Here is a 22,774-nt window from a genome sequence, read left to right on the forward strand (position 1 = left end):
TTGCGCTATTCTAAACAAAAACACAAAATAACTTTACTTGATTGCATGAATAAACAAGTACCCTCAAAACTTGCAGTGTTGGTAAATGTGGTGAACGTAGATTTTGAGCAAGTGCATGTTGTGAATACTCAAGAGCACCAAGAATGATTAGTGTACCACCACATACTCATCAGAGGCCAAATATGACAGACCATTCTCACTCAGCTGAAACAAAGTAAATGCTTGAGGCAAATGGGGAGCTTGTTTTCTTCGTTACAAAAAGCTATTACTGTTTACATAAGCCACAGTACAATTTTTTTAAATCACCAGGCAGTGCATAAAGCCAGAAATTTTTTTGTTGCTTTTGATTTCCAGATAGATTAAAATTAGATCTAAAAAAAAAAATAAAATTCACATCTTGTTCATTCGGAAGAGGGATATTTCTGTTACATTGAAAATAACATGTCACTTTCTGCATGCATAATTAAGTCAACAAGGTCGCTGCACAGTGTTTCAAAGACAGCGTGTTTCAGTTGCCAAAAAGTCCTGGACAAAAGAATGTAAGCGTTTTTCTACAATTCCAGGATGTTCAGTTTTATTTTTCAAATTTCCAGCATGGTTTAGTCACAATTAATAATCTGCCACCTAAAACTAATTTTAAAATGAAATCAGAGTTTAGAGCTCAGAAGCACAAAATTCAATAACACAATTAGAAAAGAAGTATACACATAGAAAAAAATATGCCAGGTCCGGTTGATTTAAATTTTATTGTAGTTCATTGGAAAGTAAGAAAAGTTTGGCATTTTTGTGATTCAAGACTGATCAAAGTGGAAACGATTTGTATTTCAAAAACAACTCTGGGTTATTTACAAATATTATTATTAGTACGTCTTCATAAAGCTAATAGCTGGTAAACAATATTTTAACCCAGGGTCAAATATATAAAGGACCAAAGAAGCAGATAGTGAAAATATTGCTTTCATTCACTTGATGAGCACACCTTTCCATTCATTTTGCACTGAGGATCCCAAATAGGAACTCAACTGAAGCCTCACAAGCTAATTTGTTGGCAATTGCCTCTTTCAATTCCATCTCAATGCTGCCCAAACTCTTCTACACTCCTCACTTTTGTTGAGACCAGTCCTTGAGGTTCAGAATGACAAAGAATCGCCTTACTCTTTATGACCACACGAGTTCATTTTTTTCATTTCCATAAAGTGAACAAATATTTCCATTCATTTGAAACTAAAAAAAAGATGGCGTAAATCTTCACTTAACAAGTTATAGCATGTCATTGATTACAAATCAAAATTAACCTCTGGGGGAGAAAAGATGCCACGTTTAGGCTTCTGAAGCCTAAAGGGAAAGCTTTAAATTGTCATTCATCAAGACATTACAGTCTTCAGTACCTAGTCCATTCCAGCAAAAGTGCAAAATCAAATTTCCCAACCAACTCTTCCTGGGAGGAAGTGATATGGAGGAGAAAAGCCTTCAGAAAAGTTTTATAGAGTTGCAGAGCAAATCAATTGCGAAATCCAACTATGCAATAACAAGTGTCTACAATGGCACCCTGAAGAAAGGATTCTTGTGGGATTTTCTTTTTTTTTGCCATGGGCTTCATAGTATGTAAATGGTGTAATCTTCAATGATCAGATTCAGATACTTTCTTTCCCTTCTTGCCTCCCTGCAAATTCGATGAGAAAGAAAGTGAAGATAATTAATTTTTCCTCTAAAAAAACTAAAAAAATAAGCCTTCTATTACATTTAGCAGAGTAATTCCTCCCCTCTACAAAATTCAGCTTGAAGAACATACACATAATTTGCTTTGCTGCTCACTTTTTGGATCATCTCTTGCTGGTTTGAGACAATCGAGGACAAAAGTTATAATGCTTAGAGAATGGTTTAATGTCATTCCCTTTCCCCAATACTTAGTATTTTTGGTTTGGAAAGAAAACTTCACAAAGCAAATTAATCTAGATTTGAAATACAAATGTTTGTAAGTACAACTTGGAATTTTTCCAGCATTTTGATTTATTTTCCCAGAGTCACTTGCAAAAGCAGCATTTATTCCTTATTCATAGTCACTCAATTTAATGATGAGCTGTAGTCCTCCTGGCAAATCTACTCCCACAGTGCTGCTAAGTGGGAGTTTTGGGGTTCATACAGTGAGAATAAAGAACCAGCTATTTAGGGTTTCATGCACCTGCTGCTCTTGTCTTTGACGGTGCAGGTCACAGGTTTGGGAGTGCCCAAGTGAGGCTAGAGTCCATTTTGTAGACTGTATGCTCTACAGCAGCCGTCCCCAACCACCGGGCCGCAAAGCATGTGCATCCTGGCCGCGAGGAAACGATACGAGTCAGCTGCATCTTTCCTCACTCCCTGTCACGCACTGTTGAACTTGAACATAGGATTGCCAACTGTCCCGTATTTGCAAGGACATCCCGTATATTGGGCTAAATTGGTTTGTCTCATACGGGACCGCCCTTGTCCCGTATTTCCCCCGCTAAGGTAGAGTGTTCCTATGAAACCTTTCGTGCTGAAATGGCATAAAGCAAAGAAGCAATTACCATTAATTTATATGGGATAAATTTTTGAGCGTTCCCAAACCCAAAAAATAACCTACCAAATCATATCAAATAACACATAAAACCTAAAATAACACTAACATATAGTAAAAGCAGGAATGATATATAGGAATGAAACATATAGGAATGATATGATAAATACACAGCCTATGTAACGTATAAATACATATAGGAATGATATGATAAATACACAGCCTATATAAAGTATAAATAACGTATGTACAGTATGGTTGGGAAGATTAAGCCAAAACAGATAAATCCCAGTTTCTGACAGGCTTTTGTAGCCACAACTTTGCATTCCAGTCTCAATACACAGTAAGTTGTTTAACGCGCAAGACACCATCATAGATAGATTTCTCCCGAGTACAAGACAAAGCCTCAGAACGATCCGAGCATCTAGGACACTGCTGGAATGTGTTAAAAGCCTGCTGGATGATCCAAAGAGTTGAATGAGATCACACCTCAAACCTGGACTGCTGCTCTAAGCCTAAACTGAAACCATGGTTCCCTTAGCCACTTAACCTTCCCTTCTCTTAAAAGAGTTGGTCAAAGTAAGAGTGGTACAGGGCAAATGACAATAAAGTATAATGTACATAATGGTTATTCAGTGGGTACAGAAGGAAGTGAAAACTGCTTAAATTGGCAACAGTCACAATATTGCTGCATAATATACAAAAAAAGATTAGATGGTAGAATTATACTTGAATTGCAAGGATGCCAACTTTAGGAATGTAGATTAACTTAATATTCACCAAGTTCCTGTTTGTTTTAAGTCATAGGTAACTGTTAACTATTTGATCTATAGGTACAATATCTAAAAGACAATCTATTTTAAATGAACATTTTACCTGGAATTTTGTTAACTCAGCCTGTAGAGTTTTGACTTTTGACTTTTCTTGTTCCAGTTCTGCATGTAAACCAGTAACCTAGGCAAAGATAATTATAATCTTCAGCACTGCACAACAGTTACAACATTGTCTATATTTAGATAACAACAGTTCATTGATTGGAACTTTAATGAGTTAATTCTGATTGCCAAAGCAAATCATCATTGCCATCATTTAGTGTATCAAATTTTGTTGTGATATTTTCCTATTTCCTGTTCTGTTTCCACATGCTCAACCTCAACTCTGATGGTTATTTAACCTCCAATTATGGTGTTTTGACTGAAGAGATAAAAACTAAATCTAATTTTATCCTCACCAATCCTCTGCAAATCTGGGCCAGAAATTATCAGAGAAAGATGGATTGTCTATTTTTGCTAGCTACTCCAGTAATCTGAAAACCAATTATAGACTGGAGATTACAGTATATCCATCAGTTCATCCTTTACCTGAATCACCACTCTCCCCCATGCTATGATCTGAATCTTAACCAAACACGTTACATAATTTAACTCAAGTTGCTTTTGTACATTCCTTTGTTTTCAAGTAACAAGTGTACTGGTTTAATAAGCCTTGTAAATATGTAAAGGTATTATCATTAGTGTCGCAGTTTCTTGAGAACAAACCAAACCTGCTGAGAGACTGAGTATGGGGGTTGACATTCTAAGATGTGCTTCCAAAATAATTAAGCTCCAATTCAATAAAGGTACGGTCGAACCTTTATTCTGAAACCAACAAAGACAAACTATCAAACTGTTATATCATTCTCCTGTGGCGTCGGTCCGTACTAACTCTCTAAGCTCACCTTTTTTTCCTCTTTTTCGAGGTACTCGACAAGGTTGTCCTCTTAGTCCTTTATTATTTGATATTGCATTAGAACCTCTTGCAATTGCCATTCGAGGATCTCCAAATATTACTGGGATAACTCGGGGCTTAAAGTCCCATAAAATATCACTCTATGCTGATGACTTACTTTTATATATTTCTAATCCTCAAAAATCCATCCCTGCTGTTTTAGAGTTATTAGCACAATTTAGTCTCTTTTCAGGTTATAAATTAAATCTTAGTAAGAGTGAACTTTTCCCGATTAATAAGCAACTTCCCTTATATCATAACTTTCCATTTATATTGATTAATAATTATTTTTCATATCTTGGGATTAAAATTACTTGTAAATACAAAGATTTATTTAAGATTAACTTTTTACCCTTAATTGACCATATTATTCAACTTTCATCTAAATGGTTTCCTTTATATTTAACTTTGATTGGCCGTATTAATGCAGTTAAGATGTTTTTTTTGCCAAAATTTCTATATATATTTCAGGCATTACCAATCTTTGTCCCAAAATCTTTTTTTGATAAAGTTGACTCAAAAATTTCTTCATTTATTTGGCAAAATAAAAACCCGAGGCTGGGTAAAATACATTTACAGAAAGCTAAGAGAGATGGAGGTTTAGCATTACCTAACTTTAGATTCTATTATTGGGCAATTAATATTCGACATATGAAATTTTGGTTACTTGACCAGGATATACTATCTATTCCTAAATGGGTAGCATTGGAATTACAATCTGTTCAGGGTTATACACTTGGCTCTATTTTAGGTTCCTCTCTTCCTTTTGATTTGAAACGCCTCAAACAGGTATCTAACCCGATAGTTAAATATACCTTACATATTTGGTTTCAATTCAGAAAATTTTTTGATCTTAACCAATTTGGGCTAGCGATTCCTATTTTAGGTAATATATTTTTTCCTCCCTCTTTTACGGATCGTGCTTTTCAAATTTGGAAGACTAAGGGTATTTCACGGTTTTTGGATTTATTTTTAGATGGTTCCCTTATGTCTTTTGAACAATTATCTAATAAATATAATTTATCAAGAATACATTTTTTTAGATATCTACAAGTTAGAAATTTCCTAAGTACTATATTTTCTTCTTTTCCTATGCTTCCTCCTATATATATTTTAGATACTATAATTAACCTTAATCCATGTCAGAAGGGTGCATCGGCTATGATTTATAATATTATTATGAAACTTAGGAAAGCTCCATTTGATAAGATTAGGGCAGATTGGGAACAGGAATTGGGGTTTATCATTTCCGTGGATGACTGGGGGCAGATTTTACAATTAGTCAATACTTCCTCTATATGTGCTAAACATTCCCTAATTCAATTTAAAGTTGTTCATAGAGCACATACGTCCAAAGATAAATTAGCTCGCTTTTATTCTCATATTAATCCTTTTTGTGATAGATGTCCGGGGCAGATAGCCTCTTTAACTCATAAGTTTTGGTCTTGTCCTACTCTGGAAACTTTTTGGAGAGACATTTTTAGTATTATTTCCAAGGTATTAAATATAGATATCTCTCCTCACCCTATTACTGCTATCTTTGGACTACCTAAAATTTCCAGTAATCTTTCCCCTTCAGCCCGTAGAATGATTGCATTTCTCACTTTAATGGCGAAAAGATGTATCTTACAACATTGGAAAGAGCTTAATGCTCCAACTACCTTTTTTTGGTTTTCTCAGACGATATTATGCTTGAATTTGGAGAAAATTAGCAATCTTTATGATTCCTCACTTAAATTTGAACAGACCTGGAGATCTTTTATTCAATATTTTCATTTAATGTAATTTTTTTTTCTCCTCTTTTTTTTGCTCCATATTTATATACCCTTCTTGTTTCTTTTTATTGTTTTTAATGGAGGTCGGGATTGAGGACGTGATTTTAAGTTTTTTTTAACTCTGCTTGGTTCCATGTTAGCCCATTGCTTTGCTTTGCTTTTAGTTAGTTGCACAGTGGGTTTTTTTGGGTTTTTTTTTCTTTTTCTCTATTGATATATATTTATAAAAATTAGTATAGTATTATGTTACCTTAGTAGGTTATGTTTAAATTACATTGTTTGTATTTTTTTTGTATTAATATCTCCTGTAATTTTATTATATTCTAACAGTGTATTAGTGCTTATATGGATCACCTTTTTGTATACTTATTCAATAAAAAGATTTAAAAAGAAAGACAAACTATCTTATAACGATAGAAAACTAATGCAACTAAAATTAGCGATGTAACAATCTTAGCATTCAAACTAGTGTAACTAGTAGTCCCCCGCTCGCTGCCTAGCTCTAACTAGAATAAACTGAACTAACCAAGACAAAGCTTGAAGATGTAACGATACTCATTTGCTTCGACCACACCCCAACCCAAGTGACAAATTACCGATAGTGCACAAGACAAAATACAAACAGAAAATAGATACTGTACATAGATTCAAAATCCCAGCCCATAATTATTACACTATAATTACAACTACATACCATAAAATTAGGACATGACATTTTCAAGGATAAACATTAACATTTATGCAAATGTCCTCTTTCTTCTTCCAGTCAGGTCATGTAACAGTCACCCAGGCCAGAGGTTACCAGCACTTAGCCCAGTGCAGAGTGATCTTTACCACCAATCTCTGTCAAGTCAGAAAGCCAAGTCAAAGACATAAAGGTTCTTGAGCCGTAGCTGTGTATTTGCTGCACAAATTCTCTTCTGTCCAGAAAAACTTGAATGACTCTTCTCAAGATCCATGGGTTTTGAGATGCTGTGTCATCAACTATAAGCACAAAGTTTCCTGGGAGGCAACTGCATCTTTTCCAGACTATTTTTGATGTTCCTGTAATGGTCATAAAGATTCCTTGGCCCACCGTTTCCAAAACAAGTTTGATATGCACTGGACTGCTTCCATCTACAACGAGCATAAATATCTTCCTTTTGTAACTCTCCTGGTGGTAAGGATGATGTGGTCTTCAGAACCAACAGATGGTTAGATGTAGGTGCTTCCAAAACGTTGAGATTGGAGGATACTTTAGTAATTGGACAACCACTGATAATAGCCCCTACTTCACAAAGGATTGTGTGGAAACCCTCTTTGTTAAGATTCTGTACCTTCATGGTGGAATTGCGGACCTTTCACACAGACCTGATCAATCTCTCCTACGTTCCTCCATAATGTGAACCAGTCAGGGGGTGGGGGTTAAAGATCCACTTAATTCCTTCTTGAAGAAGGACATCACTGATCCGTGAATGATTCCACTTCTCAATGGCTTCTAGCAACTCACGCTCAGCCTCAGCAAAGTTCGTTGAACTATCAGCACGCAGTTCATGAACCTGCCCTCGTCTTGCTACAAAACGACAAGGTCCATTAATAAAGGAATCTGTACCTAAAGAAGATCCACTTCGATGTGAACAACTTGTACTGCTAGATAAATATAACCCATACCTCTGCACTGAACTCCTTCTGCTCCACCAACAAAAAGTCCAAAATAGACCACTCTGCATGTATAGCCGGGGTTCATCTGGAGAGACTCTGTCCAGAGGTAGATCTGCAATGTGCTGGCATTGTGGAGCTGCACGCACCCGTCGACAAACACCATACTTAGACAGGATTCTTCTCATAGCTGCACTAGCACTGGGAATCCAGTATTTTTGGTGCAATCTGGATAACATGTGGTTACAGACACCATGTCCCACCTCTTGATGTACATGCCTCAGAATGGTGTCTGAGATATGAAGATCCTTAGCCATAAAGTATAACAGGATGTTTAGTCTCTACAGGATTTACTAAGCCATCCACCAACTCTCAAGACACCATCTTCAAATACTGGATCAAGCTTGAAGATATGGCTGTTCGTTTTCACACTTTCTCCCATTTGCAAACTTGAGAATTCATCTAGAAATCTCCTTCTCTGTTAAAACCCAATTATCTCCATTTTAGCCTTTCCGTGTTCCTCCAATAAAAAGAACTTAGGCCGATCTGACCTTTGGCCTTCTCAATCTCTGTCTCTCTCAAAATAATACTTCTTGTTCTTTATCCAAGTCAGAGCGAGCAACAGCAATATTCAGTAGCTTCCTCTTCCAACTAAGAAACAAGAGCAGGTTCTTAAATAGAAAACCATAGAAACTACAGCACAGAAACAGGCCTTTTGGCCCTTCTTGGCTGTGCCGAACCATTTTCTGCCTAGTCCCACTGACCGGCACACGGACCATATCCCTCCATACACCTCCCATCCATGTATCTGTCTAATTTATTCTTAAACGTTAAAAAAGAACCTGCATTTACCACCTCATCTGGCAGCTCATTCCATACTCCCACCACTCTCTGTGTGAAGAAGCCCCCCCAATGTTCCCTTTAAACTTTTCCCCCCTCACCCTTAACCCATGTCCTCTGGTCTTTTTCTCCCCTTGCCTCAGTGGAAAAAGCCTGCTTGCATTCACTCTATCCATACCCATCATAATTTTATATACCTCTATCAAATCACCCCTCATTCTTCTACGCTCCAGGGAATAAAGTCCTAACCTATTCAACCTTTCTCTGTAACTGAGTTTCTCAAGTCCTGGCAACATCCTCCTAAACCTTCTCTGCACTCTTTCAACCTTATTTATATCCTTCCTGTAATTTGGTGACCAAAACTGAACACAATACTCTAGATTCGGCCTCACCAATGCCTTATACAACCTCATCATAACATTCCAGCTCTTATACTCGATACTTTGATTAATAAAGGCCAATGTACCAAAAGCTCTCTTTATGACCCTATCTACTTGTGACGCCACTCTTAGGGAATTTTGTATCTGTATTCCCAGATCTCTCTGTTCCACTGCACTCCTCAGTGCCTTACCATTAACCCTGTATGTTCTACCTTGGTTTGTCCTTCCAGCATGCAATACCTCACACTTGTCTGTATTAAACTCCATTTGCCATTTTTCAGCCCATTTTTCCAGATGGTCCAAGTCCCTCTGCAGGCTCTGAAAACCTTCCTCACTGTCTACTACACCTCCAATCTTTGTATCATCAGCAAACTTGCTGATCCAATTTACCACATTATCATCCAGATCATTGATATAGATGACAAATAACAATGGACCCAGCACTGATCCCTGTGGCACACCACTAGTCACAGGCCTCCACTCAGAGAAGCAATTTTCTACCACCACTCTCTGGCTTCTTCCATTGAGCCAATGTCTAATCCAATTTACCACCTTTCCATGTATACCTCACAACTGAATTTTCCTAACTAACCTCCCATGCGGGACCTTGTCAAAGGCCTTACTGAAGTCCATGTAGACAATATCCACTGCCTTCCCTTTATCCACTTTCCTGGTAACCTCCTCGAAAAACTCCAATAGATTGGTCAAACATGACCTACCACGCACAAAGCCATGTTGACTCTCCCTAATAAGTCCCTGTCTATCCAAATGCTTGTAGATTCTGTCTCTTAGTACTCCCTCCAATAACTTACCTACTACCGACATTAAACTCACCGGCCTATAATTTCCCGGATTACTTTTCGATCCTTTTTTAAACAACGGAACAACATGAGCCACTCTCCAATCCTCTGGCACTTCACCCATAGACAGCGACATTTTAAATATTTCTGCCAGGGCCCCCACAATTTCAACACTAGTCTCCTTCAAGGTCCGAGGGAACACCCTGTCAGGTCCCGGGGATTTATCCACTTTAATTTTCCTCAAGACAGCAAGCACCTCCTCCTTTTCAATCTGTACAGTTTCCATGATCTCACTACTTGATTCCCTCAATTCCATAGACTTCATGCCAGTTTCCTTAGTAAATACAGACGCAAAAAACCTATTTAAGATCTCCCCCATTTCCTTTGGTTTCGCACATAGCCGACCACTCTGATCTTCAAGAGGACCAATTTTATCCCTTACAATCCTTTTGCTCTTAATATACTTGTAAAAGCTCTTTGGATTATCCTTCACTTTGACTGCCAAGGCAACCTCATGTCTTCTTTTAGCCCTCCTGATTTCTTTCTTAAGTATTTTCTTGCACTTCTTATACTCCTCAAGCACCTGATTTACTCCCTGTTTCCTATACATTTCATACAACTCCCTCTTCTTCTTTATCAGAGTTGTAATATCCCTTGAGAACCAAGGTTCCTTATTCCTATTCAATTTGCCTTTAATCCTGACAGGAACATACAAACTCTGCACTCTCAAAATTTCCCCTTTGAAGGCTTCCCACCTACCAATCACATCTTTGCCAGAGAACAACCTGTCCCAATCCACGCTTTTTAGATCCTTTCTCATTTCTTCAAATTTGGCCTTCTTCCAGTTCAGAACCTCAACCCTAGGACCAGATCTATCCTTGTCCATGATCAAATTGAAACTAATGGTGTTATGATCACTGGAACCAAAGTGCTCCCCTACACAGACTTCTGTCACTTGCCCTAATTCGTTTCCTAACAGGAGATCCAATATTGCATCCCCTCTAGTTGGTCCCTCTATATATTGATTTAGAAAACTTTCCTGAACACATTTTACAAACTCTAAACCATCTAGACCCCTAACAGTATGGGAGTCCCAATCAATGTATGGAAAATTAAAATCCCCTACCACCACAACTTTATGTTTCCTGCAGTTGCCTGCTATCTCTCTGCAGATTTGCTCTTCCAAGTCTCGTTGATTATTGGGTGGTCTGTAATACAATCCCACTAATGTGGCCATACCTTTCCTGTTTCTCAGCTCCACCCATAAGGACTCAGTAGACAAGCCCTCTAATCTGTACTGCCTGAGCACTGCTGTAATATTTTCCCTAACAAGGAATGCTACTCCCCCACCTTTCATTCCTCTGCCTCGATCACATCTGAAACATCGGAACCCTGGAATATTAAGCTGCCAGTCCTGCCCCTCCTGTAGCCAAGTTTCACTAATTGCTATAACATCATAATTCCACATGTCAATCCACGCCCTCAATTCATCCGCCTTTCCCGCAATACTCCTAGCATTTAAATATATACACCTTAGAAGATTTTTACCACCACTCACAGCCTATCAGCGGATTTGCTTAAACTTTCAACATCATTTATTTTCACCCCAGCCACACCGTCAGTTCTGGCACTCTGGTTCCCATCCCCCTGCAAATCTAGTTTAAAGCCTCCCCAATAGCACTAACAAACCTCCCTGAAAGGATATTGGTCCCCTTGTAGTTCAAGTATAACCTGTCTCTCTTGTACAGGTCCCACCTGCCCCAGAAGAGGTCCCAATGATCCTGAAATCTGAAACCCTGCCCCCTACACCAGTTCCTCAGCCACTTGTTCCTCCTCCAGAGCATCCTATTCCTACCCTCACTGGCACCTAGCACAGGTAGCAATCCTGAGATTACCACCCTCGGGGTCCTGCTTTTCAACTTCCTACCAAGCTCTCTATACTCACTGTCCAGGACCTCCTCACTCTTCCTTGCTATGTCATTGGTACCGATGTGCACCACGACATCTGGCTGGTCACCCTCCCACTTCAGAATGTCATGCAATCGATCAGAGACATCCTTGACCCTGGCACCCGGGAGGCAACAAACCATCCTGGATTCTCTGTCACGACCACAGAACCTCCTATCTGCACCTCTAACTATCGAGTCCCCTATCACTACCGCTCTCCTCTTTTCCCCCCTCCCTTCTGCACTGCAGAGCCAGACTCAGTGCGAGAGATCCGTCTACTGCAGCTAGTCCCAGGTAAGTCATCCCCCCCAACAGTATCCAATGCAGTATACTTGTTGTTGAGGGGAATGGCCACAGGGGAACCCTGCTCTGCCTGCCCTTTCCCCTTCCCTCACCTGACAGTGACCCAATTTCCTGTCCTCTGCTCCTTTGGCGTAACTACCTCCCTGTAGCTACGACCTATAATATCCTCATTCTCCCGAAAGATCCGCAGGTCATCCAGCTCCTGCTCCAGTTCCCTAATGCGGTTTGTCAGGAGCTGCAGCTGGATGCACTTCTTGCAGGTGTCGTTATCAGGGACACCAGAGGGCTCCCTGACTTCCCACATCCTGCAAGAGGAGCATTCCAACATCCTGCCTGGCATTCTCTCTACTCTAAAGAATCTGAACAAAAAACTTACCAGAACCTACCCTGGCCTCTGCCTATTCTCGCCAAAGCCTGTTTGAGCCAAAGCCGTCCCACTCTGACGATGGCCACTACAACGATGGCTGCTGTATATGGTGGTCTGCTTTTTAAACCTTGGCGCGTTACGTCACGCGCCTGCGCAGTGCAGACCCTTCTCCCCAAGCAGTGTTTAGAAAAAAAAATGACCTTTTCTACCCGATTTCTTCCACTCCTTTTCAGCTGCTTGCTTCAACTGAGAATCCAGGCCATTCTCTTCCTCAAATGGGTCTACGGCGAGAAGTGATGGATTCTATAAGTTACCATGTCCACCTCCTCTTCAATCTGCATGGCATTCATTGTAACACTTCTCTCGACTTCCAGATTATCAAGCAGAACAATTGGGATTCACAGACCATTCGCCTTCAGGCTGAAGAAGATACTAAGGCCTTGACGCCCATGTCTCGTCCTTCAGGAATGGTTTCACCTTCAACCCTCTAGAGCAGTGGTCCCCAACCTCCGGGCCGTGGACCGATACCGATCCGCGAAGCATGCAGGGGTGTGGCGGTAGCTGTGATGCACCCAGCACATCCTTAAGAAAAAAGCCGAAATAAACAAGCTAATTAATTAGGTGCCACCCGGCACGTAAATGTCCGTCCAGATCAGAGGCTCCAATGCTTTTGGCACATTTCTCCCTATCAGCAGCTCGGTTTCTGAATCCATCTCTGGCAAATGGGCATGTTTCAGGTGAGACCAGCCCTGAAAATCCCTCTGTCATGGAATATTCCCTTTGTGGACAGGCATATTTTCCTGCATATAGATGTTAGGTAGTTCACAATAGTTTTCACCATCTACACCAGCCACTTCAAATCCTGAAACAAAGTAGCTACTCATGATCTTCTCTTGACCCTTTGTGTGTAAGAGAACACGTGTCTTTTTTCCTGCAAGGTTGAGCTTATTCATGAGGCCTACTGTACAGAACATTGCTGTACTTCCTTGATCTTTGAAAGCACAAGTAAACACTGCCTTGTTGTTAGGCCTCACCGGTACTGGAAATATGGGAAGTTTACAATTATGATTGCCAGCCCCTGTAAGACCATTAGATACCAGAGCACCACTCACTGCTGTGTCTGATTCTTTCACAGCTTGTTTTGTTTCTGCTCCCTTTTTGTTAGAGTGAACATCAAGTATGCTGGAGTGCTTGCCACTGCACACTTTGCTGATCTGTCCTGTACACAAACAGCCAACGCAGGCACCATTTTCTTTTAGGAAGTCAATCTTCTCACTGTGAGCCCTTTTCTCCAGCTGAGGGCACAAATCCAATGTATGTTCACCTTTGCAGGACAGACAAACCCTTCTGGCCGATTAAATCATTTCTCTTCCATTAGTTCCAGGTTCAGTTTTAGCTTTACTTCTCACAGTGGCCCCGGTAGTCGCAAAGCTGCTTCCTTTAGCCTTAGATGAAATTGTGACTTAGTTTTGTTTACACCTTTGTTTATTACAGGTAATGTAGATTCCCAAACACCGGGTGCGTAGCAATCAGTACTTGCCTTTCAATAAAATCAACAATGTCAGCAAAAGTAGTCTTAAGGTCGTGCCTTTCTTGCCATTCAGACCACTCTTCTTCAATCATCCCTGAGCATACAGGGCAATTTCTTTATGATGATTGACATATTGGCAGGCATGTCCAGCTCACACATGTACAGGTTTCCCCCGCTATCCGAATGTAGAGCGTCCCTATGAAACCGTTCATAAACTGAAATGGTGTAAAGCGAAGAAGCAATCACCATTAATTTATATGGGAAATTTTTTTGAGCGTTCCCAGACCCAAAAAATAACCTACCAAATCATACCAAATAACACATAAAGCCTAAAATAACACTAACATATAGTAAAAGCAGGAATGATATGATAAATAGATAGCCTATATAAAGTAGAAATAATGTATGTACAGTGTAGTTTCACTTAACAGAATCGGGAAGTTTGAGCCAAAATCGATTTATCGAAAAAAATCGGCACATACACACGTGCACGCCACATATTCCCTGCCCGTACAAGGCTTCATGGTCATGGTAGTCTTTCTCAGGGTAAACACAAGTTTAAAGCGAGTGTCTTTTTTCGTAAAAGTGAAAATCCTCTTTCAGTTAACGAAAACAGGCACTAATGTAGGTCTTTTGTAAAAGCGAAATGTCGTAAAGAGAACGTCTGGAAAGTGAGGGACACCTATACTGCACTTCTTCCACAACATTGCAACAGCCCCTGAGAAGAAGACTAGCCTTGAAGAACTTTTACAACTTCAAATTTGATAGGCAACCAAGAAAGCCTTTTGCATGTAGGCAGACACAATTTTCTATTCATTACCAAAATGTTCCTGTAGTAAAGCCTTAGTCTTTACATATCCTTTCTTAGGGTCAACATTTTGGCAACTTCTGACAAGTTCTCTAGGGCCCTAGTGTAGTGTTCAAGGAAATAGAGGCAGTCACTATGGCTGTCAGTCTTGCCTTCAATACTTTTTTTCAAAAGCCCTAATGAATGCATGTCACTGCAATGGATCTCCAAGGTTTAAATCTCTCTTTTAGGCAAAGATGAAATGCATTGTTGTTGTGCCAATAAGCTATTATTTCATTTTACTTCCTCATATCAATAATACTGTTCTGACACCTACCATCCGAATAAAGAATGTTTCCCTGCTGTAATTAAATGTCCCATGAGCCCTCTGAGCTGTTGGATGTGACACATGTTCAGGCTGCCTCTTTTAGTGCAGACTCAAGAGTAAAAAAAGCTGAACGGCCTCTTGAGGGTCTTGTTCATGTTTCACAGACACTTGGAGAACAAATGAATCAACATCAGCATTGGGTGTTTTTGTTTTTCTTTGTGCCTTTACAATATAGGAACTCATACCACAGGACAGTCCTGCTAGAGCACTTTCCTAACTTTGGCCACCTGTGTGCATTTTCTTCATTGCAACTTAAGCTGTTCCTTCCTTTTCTGAAGCTGCTCCTCTTGCTCTTCCAGCTCATGTTTGTCCTTCAATAACACTGGACAACAAATTATTTCAAAAGTATTGCTTCCTCAGAATTTTTTTTGTTTATGATAGGCTGCTTGAAGATGAACACAACTATAATTTCAGACTACTTGTGTCAGGTAGGAATTTGAAGAAACAACAAATTAACTTTTATTGAATATAATGTGTTTAATTGCATAATGGTACTGATGCTTTGCAATACTTCAACTAAGTTAAAAATATTTTGTTAATGATTTTCATTTGTACTCAGTGTCTGAGGCTTCTCGCTTAAGTCCAACAATAATTCGCCAGCACTGATGGATTCCAGTTCCCCTGGTATCTTTTTTCCATGACCGCAATGTCCTGGTAAAACCTTTCACCATGCTCGTCACTAACAGCACCAAGATTTGCAGGGAAGAAGTCTAAATGGGAATGCAGAAACTGAATCTTTAGTGACATGTAGCATTTCATGGTTTTATATGCTTGAAGCATGCTTTCAACCAGCTGCGTGTTGTTTGGTGCTCTGTAAATGCTGAGAAAAATTTCAACAACTTCCTTGAATGCCTTCCATGTGATTTTCTCCTGTCCCACCAGAAATTCTTCAAATTGCCTGTCATTGATGACCTGTTTGATTTGCGGACCAACAAAAATGCTTTCCTTAATCTTGGCATCAGTTATTCTGGGAAGCATCTGTCTCAAATATCAAAATCCTACATAGAAATTTTTGAGCCTGGTGATAGCAAATTCCATCCTTACAGTCCTGAACCCGATAATTACTACTAAAATCTGCAGCAGCCGCGCTGCCTAAGCTTGCCTGGACAAGGTAGGAAACTTTCCAGCTTACATTGTAGGCAACATTTTAATTGACATGAATTATGAATTGAAATAATAAACATAAGTTTATTTAAAAAATGGTGCCTGAAAGGGAAATTTCATGGTGATTTTCATGATCAGTGGCCCAAAATTCATAAGATACACCTAAAGGTATTCAGGAAGCAAAATCTTTGTTGTCCAGTGTAATTGTTAACATGTGATTAATGCAGCCAAATCAGCCTTTGTGTGTGTGCAGAGGAGGTCTTAGAAGAAGCTCTGACTGCAGCAGAACTTCGAACACGGACATTTCACACATTGTCTTGTGGGTCTACGTCATCTGCTTTATGTGTAGTGAAAACATACCTTGGAATTTGAGACACTTTGTCTGATGGTGCATGCATTCACTTGATGCAGCAACTTGACCTTCAATAGAACATGTTTGGGACAACCATTGTTTCACATCTCCTATGAGTGCACTACTAAGGCATCAAATATTTGAAAAACATTGGTTCTGGTTGATTTATTTGACCCTGGGAAGTACAGAGATTAGTATGAGATGTTGCTTAGCAATAGCTTCATAGAGACTTGTCAAGTCCTCAAGACAAGATTGCACTTACAAGGCATTTTCCTTACTTCCCCATAAGATCATTAACTGATGGTATTAACCTTTGATTTTGTTCACATTTGTTTCATACTCTTTTCAAAGACATTCAATTCCACCCACTAAAGTTTTCGAAGTTCTTTTGCCAGCCCAGATGTGAGGGTTGCTGAAGTCAGTTCCATGCTTTGATTCACTCATGTAACTTTCTCCTTATTGCGTGATTCACAATTAGCTTTATCCTCCCACAACACCAGCAATATTCAATTTAATAAACATAGGCAACAAACAAGTTGTTCATGCATGCACAGCAGTTAAACCAGACCAAACAAACCGCCTTCAATTCAAATGTTAGTAGCCGGAATATTTCAGCACTTCAATAAAACAAAGTGACAAACTCTCAAGCAAACACTGCAGGACTGAGCAATGGTCTCCAATAGACAGGCAGCGCTGACTATTCAAAATTGTGTTCAAACTACAAATGCACAGCATGAATCAACAAATGGTCGTTTACTTGCTACAAGCTGCTGGGGTAGTCGATGTGCAGGCTTCTCGGTGTTGTGATTCCAATTTTACTAACAGGTCCAAGGCAATCCTTTGCCATAGACTAGCCTTTGTTTGGCATAACTATTTTTTTGTTTGTTGACAAAATGTAGCAGTTACTTGAAAACCACTGAGAGACTGAGTACGGAGGCGGGCACCGTACGACACACTTCCAAAGCAATCAAGTTCCAAGTTGAAAAATGTATGTTCAATCCTTTATTACAAAACCAGCAAAAACGAATGATCTTATGGTGATTAAAAAAAAGTAACGAAACTAAAATTAACGATATAACGATCTTGGCGTTCAAATTAGTGAAACTAGCAGTCAACAAAAAAAAAAATCACTCCTGGCTCTAACTAGATAAAACTGTACTAACCAAGACAAAGCATGAATACGTAACTATGCAAACACGAGGAAATCTGCAGATGCTGGAATTTCAAGCAACACACATAAAAGTTGCTGGTGAACGCAGCAGGCCAGGCAGCATCTCTAGGAAGAGGTGCAGTTGACATTTTGGGCCGAGACTAACTGAAAGAAGAGATAGTAAGAGATTTGGAAGTGGGAAGGGGAGGGGGAGATCCGAAATGATAGGAGAAGACAGGAGGGGGACGGATGGAGCCAAGAGCTGGGCAGGTGATTGGCAAAAGGGATACGAGAGGATCATGGGACAGGAGGCCGAGGGAGAAAGAAAAAGGGGGAGGGGGGAAGCCCAGAGGATGGGCAAGGGGTATAGTGAGAGGGACAGAGGGAGAAAACAGACAGAGAGAAAAAGAATGTGTGTATATAAATAAATAAATAATGGATGGGGTACGTGGGGGAGGTGGGGCATTAGCGGAAGTTTGAGAAGTCAATGTTCATGCCATCAGGTTGGAGGTTACCCAGATGAAATGTAAAGTGTTGTTCCTCCAACCTGAGTATGGCTTCATCTTTACAGTAGAGGAGGCCGTGGATAGACATATCAGAATGGGAATGGGACGTGGAATTAAAATGTGTGGCCAATGGGAGATCCCGCTTTCTCTGGTAGACAAAGCGTAAGTGTTCAGTGAAACGATCTCCCAGTCTGCGTTGGGTCTCACCAATATATAGAAGGCCGCATCGGGAGCACCGAATGCAATATATCACCCCAGCCGATCCACAAGTGAAGTGTCGCCTCACCTGGAAGGACTGCCTGGGGCCCTGAATGGTGGTGAGGGAGGAAGTGTAAGGGCACGTGTAGCACTTGTTCCGCTTACAAGGATAAGTGCTGGGAGGAAGATCGGTGGGATGGGGGGACGAATGGACAAGGGAGTCGCGTAGGGAGCGATCCCTGCGGAAAGCCGGGGGGGGGGGGAGATGTGCTTAGAGGTGGGATCCAGTTGGAGGTGGCAGAGGTTACGGAGAATTATATGTTGGACCGGGAGGCTGGTGGGGTGGTAGGTGAGGACAAGGGGAACCCTATTCCTAGTGGGACTCCTTTGCTTCTAAGACGCCCCAACCCATGTGACAAATAACCCATAATAAACATGCAACACAGAATACAAACGTGTACAATAGACAGACAAACAATAGATTTACGGCTCCTACAATTGGCTTGCATTTGCTGGCTCTTACCTGTAAAGTTAATTCATTCTTAATACTCAGGAGTTCGTCAACTTGCAAAAGTATATCTGCTTTATCCTTCACTGAAATACAAAATAAAACTGTATAACTAGGGGCAGCAACATTAACAAAACTGGATACCAAGAACTTAAGTTTAGGAAGCACTCAAGGGAGTCCAAACCTTCCTTCCATGTTTCATTTAGACATACATCGCGCAAATACTATTATGCGGATATTGAACACAAACTGCCCACTGGAAAAGTGTAATTATCGGATAGGCTGGCTGCTTTAAGTACTATACAATGGAAACTAAATCAATGGATGAGTTAGGTTAAAATTAACATAAATTTTAGCACACCAGAGACAGTGAGTCTGTTTTACTATGTAACAAAGATTACATTGCATTTTAACCATTAGTTAAACCACAGGCATATTTAAGAGGATTAGATTTTAAGAGATTTCATCCAGAGACTTAAAATAAATCAGATCATACTCTCCAGAAGCTGACATGCATTGAGCCCCTATAGAACCAACCAAAATGAAAGAAAATGAGAAAACTGTAACAAATTTATTTCTAATACAAGTATTGTAGCAAAACATCAAGGCACTTCATTATTAAAGCTCTCACTGAGCCACGTAATGATATATTGGAGTGGAAATTTAGAAGTGCGGCTAAAGCAACTGAGACACCGACACCAAATGGTGGTTTGATTAGAATCTGTGCTCAAGCCAGAACTGGACAAATGCAGATTAGAAACAGAGAGGTAACGGATATGGAGGATTATGAAACTAAAGATAAGACATTGTCTTATCAGATGCCAGTGTAAATCAAGCAAAGATATAATAACTGAATAGGACCTGATCAGAATTAGGCAACATGCATAGGTGAGAGAAGTTGGCCAAAGATGAAAAAGGCAAGGTTGACAGCCTATGTAGAAAATGAACTGAGGTAGGGGATGGGCTGACTAGTGATGTAGTGTCATCAGCACTGGACTTCGAGGCAGATGGTCCTGAGTTCAAACCCAGCTGGGTCCCAAACTGGGCAGCAGCAGTATCTGCGCAGAAGAAAGGCCTGGCAATCTACTTCTGTATCTTGCCACAAAAACCCTATGGACCCTATGGTCCATGAAGTCACGAAGAGTTGGACTTGACTTAATAACTGAACAACAACAAAGGATGAAGTTATGGAAGCAAAGTGATCCAATGTTACATGAACACAAGTGTAAATAAAAGTTCAGTAGCAGATTAATAAAGTTGTTGGCTGGGAAAGATTTACAACAGGAACAACGAAGGTGGTTTTGTCCTCAAAGCCAACACTGAACATTCAACACTGGAGCACCTGACAAACTGGGCATAATTTAGAGATGATGCAGAGGTCAAAGCAGCAAGGTAGTGAAGACTTATGACCATTCAAAAAGGTGAAACAGCAGTCAGGATGGCATCAAGAAGATTCCATTTGTCAGAAGCACTCTGCTTTGGAGCACCTAGACAACCACAAGACAAACATCAGGCTACTGTTTATCAACTACAACAGTGTTCAACACCATCATTACCACAGTACTAATCAACAAGCTTGAAAACCTGGATCTCTGTTCCTCTCCCTGCAAGTAGATCTTCAACTTCCCTATCAGGAGATAACAGTCAGTACAGATCGGTTGAGTGGTGTCACAACAACAACTTGGTACATAACATCAGCAAGACCCAAGGGACTGAATGTGGACTTCAGGAAGAGGAAGTCGGGAGAACATGAGATGAAGAGGGTGAGCAGCTTCAAGTTCCTGGGTGAGAACATCTCACAGGATCTAACTTGGCTTCAACATACTGACGCAGCAATTAAGAAGGCACTCCAGCAGCTCCAGATGTAAGGAGTTTTGAGATTTGGTATGTCACCAAAAACTCTTGCAAATGAACAGTAGAAAGTTTTCTGACTGGTTGCATCAAACCATGTTATGGAGCCTCCAACACAGAGGATCATGGGAGGCTGCAAATGGTTATAGGTTCAACCAGCTCCATTATAGGCACAACCTTCCTCACCAACAAGGTAATCGTCAACAGGCAGTGTCTCAGCAAGGACCAGTACATACCCTCTTCTCATTACTATGAACCCGTGAACACCCTTCGACAGTCTTCCAGCTATGCACTATTTTTGTAATTCAGAGATTTTTATGTATTTGCACTGTATTGCTTTATGTCAAACTTTGTCATGTCAGTATTAATAAATCTGATTGTATTTCTTAACACGTAAAAACCAATCATAAACAGTAGAAGCTGTCCACTACCTCCCAAAGCACTGACCCACCTACATCTCAGTCCCCTATTGCTTCATTTGTGGCAGAGCTATTGTGGGTCTCACATCAGCCTCCTTATCCACAAAAACAAGTCAATTGGGGTATCATGGGGAAAGGCAAGATAGACTGGGTTTGGTCATTGCCCGTGTGGACATGGCACTGCTTTTGGAAGTTGCCAAGAAGCAAGTATGTGAATGAGAAATACAAAAGGACAAACAAATCCTTGAGGGAGGGGGAGGAGGGTGAAGAGGTGAGGTGGGGGGGGGGGGGAGATAAATCCCCAGAGGTAATGATGCAATAAAGCAAAAAGAAACCAACACAGGCAATTCTATAATTAATTACCGATGAAACTAAGCAAATGTATTTCATCCAATGGGCATCATTGAAGAGACATCACAAAGACTTATTTGGCAAGGGCAAGCACTAATTATTTAATACAAAACTCAGAGAAGCATTTGATTCAATAAGGGAAGAAAATAGTTGTTACAATAGGAAAATGGCAGGGGGAGGAAGAGAGAATGGTATATGGTGGAATATAGACAAAACATACAAATCCTCTAGCTGGTATACCTGAAGACAGCAAATACCATTTGGGATCAGGCTAACTACTATTGAATTGTATTACAGGAGTAATTTTCATACTATAACCTGTTCTGGTGTCCTAATTTCCTTAGATTTTGATTACAAATACCTACATACAAAGTCGCCAAATGTAGTGGAAAAATGGAAAACTGGAAAATCTTTAAAAAGTAACCATTAGGCAAGCAGTAAGGGAAAATAGATTATGAAAGTGAACCAGCACAAAAATAAAAACAAAATTTAAAAGTCATTATAATTATATAAAGCAGAAAAGATATTACTACTGCTACGTCGACTCAGGCCTAGGGGGCCGGCGTTGGGCACAATGACGGACTCTCCACTTCTCCCTCTCCCTCATCAGTTCATCTACATTAGCTGCGCTGCTGTCTTCTAGGAGCGTGTTGACTATAGTCTTGGGAGGGCGCCCAGGGTTCATCCTCCCATGCTTGGGCTCCCATGTGATGACTAGGCTGGCAGGTAGCTCGGGGTGGCATAGACAGTGCCCCGCTAGTTGCGGTCTTCTCACCTCGATTTTAGTGGAAAGCATCGGTAGGTTGTTATAGAGCTCAATGTTCGTCATGTGCTGTTGCCAACTCACGTCGAGCCATCCGGAGCATTCGTGTATAGCAACCATCTAGAGACTTTCGCATCGTCTTGGTGAGTGTCCACGTCTCACATCCGTACGTGAGAATGGACTCTAAGACTGCTTTGAAGATCCTCTTTTTAAGCCCTCTTGTCAGGTTTGACTTCCAGATTTCCTTCATGTCATTCATAGTCCTCCACGCCAGTGCCTTCCATATCTTTATGTCCTTCTCCGAACTCATCATTCATTCTCTGATCCTGAAAGCTTACGGAGTGCCAGACCATCTACTGGGAGCAATAGAGTCCAGCTATACCAAAACCATGGCGAAAGTTGTATCACCAGATGGAGAAACAGCAGTGTTCGAGCTCCTAGCTGGTGTGCTGCAAGGAGACACTCTGGCACCCTACATCTTTATAATCGTCCTTGATTATGCTCTGCATCAAG

At 40.4% G+C, this 22,774-nt stretch overlaps 1 protein-coding gene across 2 annotated transcripts in view; it reads right to left on the reverse strand.

Moving 5' to 3' along the window:
• Positions 1–580: 580 nt before the first annotated feature.
• Positions 581–22,774, reverse strand: part of gkap1 (G kinase anchoring protein 1) — a 42,252-nt gene continuing 20,058 nt past the window's right edge. Inside the window, exons 9-11 of one of the 2 annotated variants that reach the window (XM_072281581.1) lie at positions 18,893–18,963; positions 3,413–3,490; positions 581–2,515 (exon numbers count right to left, since the gene is read on the reverse strand). In XM_072281581.1, coding sequence (XP_072137682.1) covers positions 2,483–2,515; positions 3,413–3,490; positions 18,893–18,963 — 182 coding nt within the window. In that variant the 3' untranslated portion in view covers positions 581–2,482. The remainder of the gene's footprint in view (positions 2,516–3,412; positions 3,491–18,892; positions 18,964–22,774) is intronic. The other variant, XM_072281580.1, reaches the window with a different exon arrangement.

This window comes from Mobula birostris, chromosome 17, assembly GCF_030028105.1.
Source record: "Mobula birostris isolate sMobBir1 chromosome 17, sMobBir1.hap1, whole genome shotgun sequence".
In the NCBI taxonomy this organism is placed as follows: Eukaryota; Metazoa; Chordata; class Chondrichthyes; order Myliobatiformes; family Myliobatidae; genus Mobula; species Mobula birostris.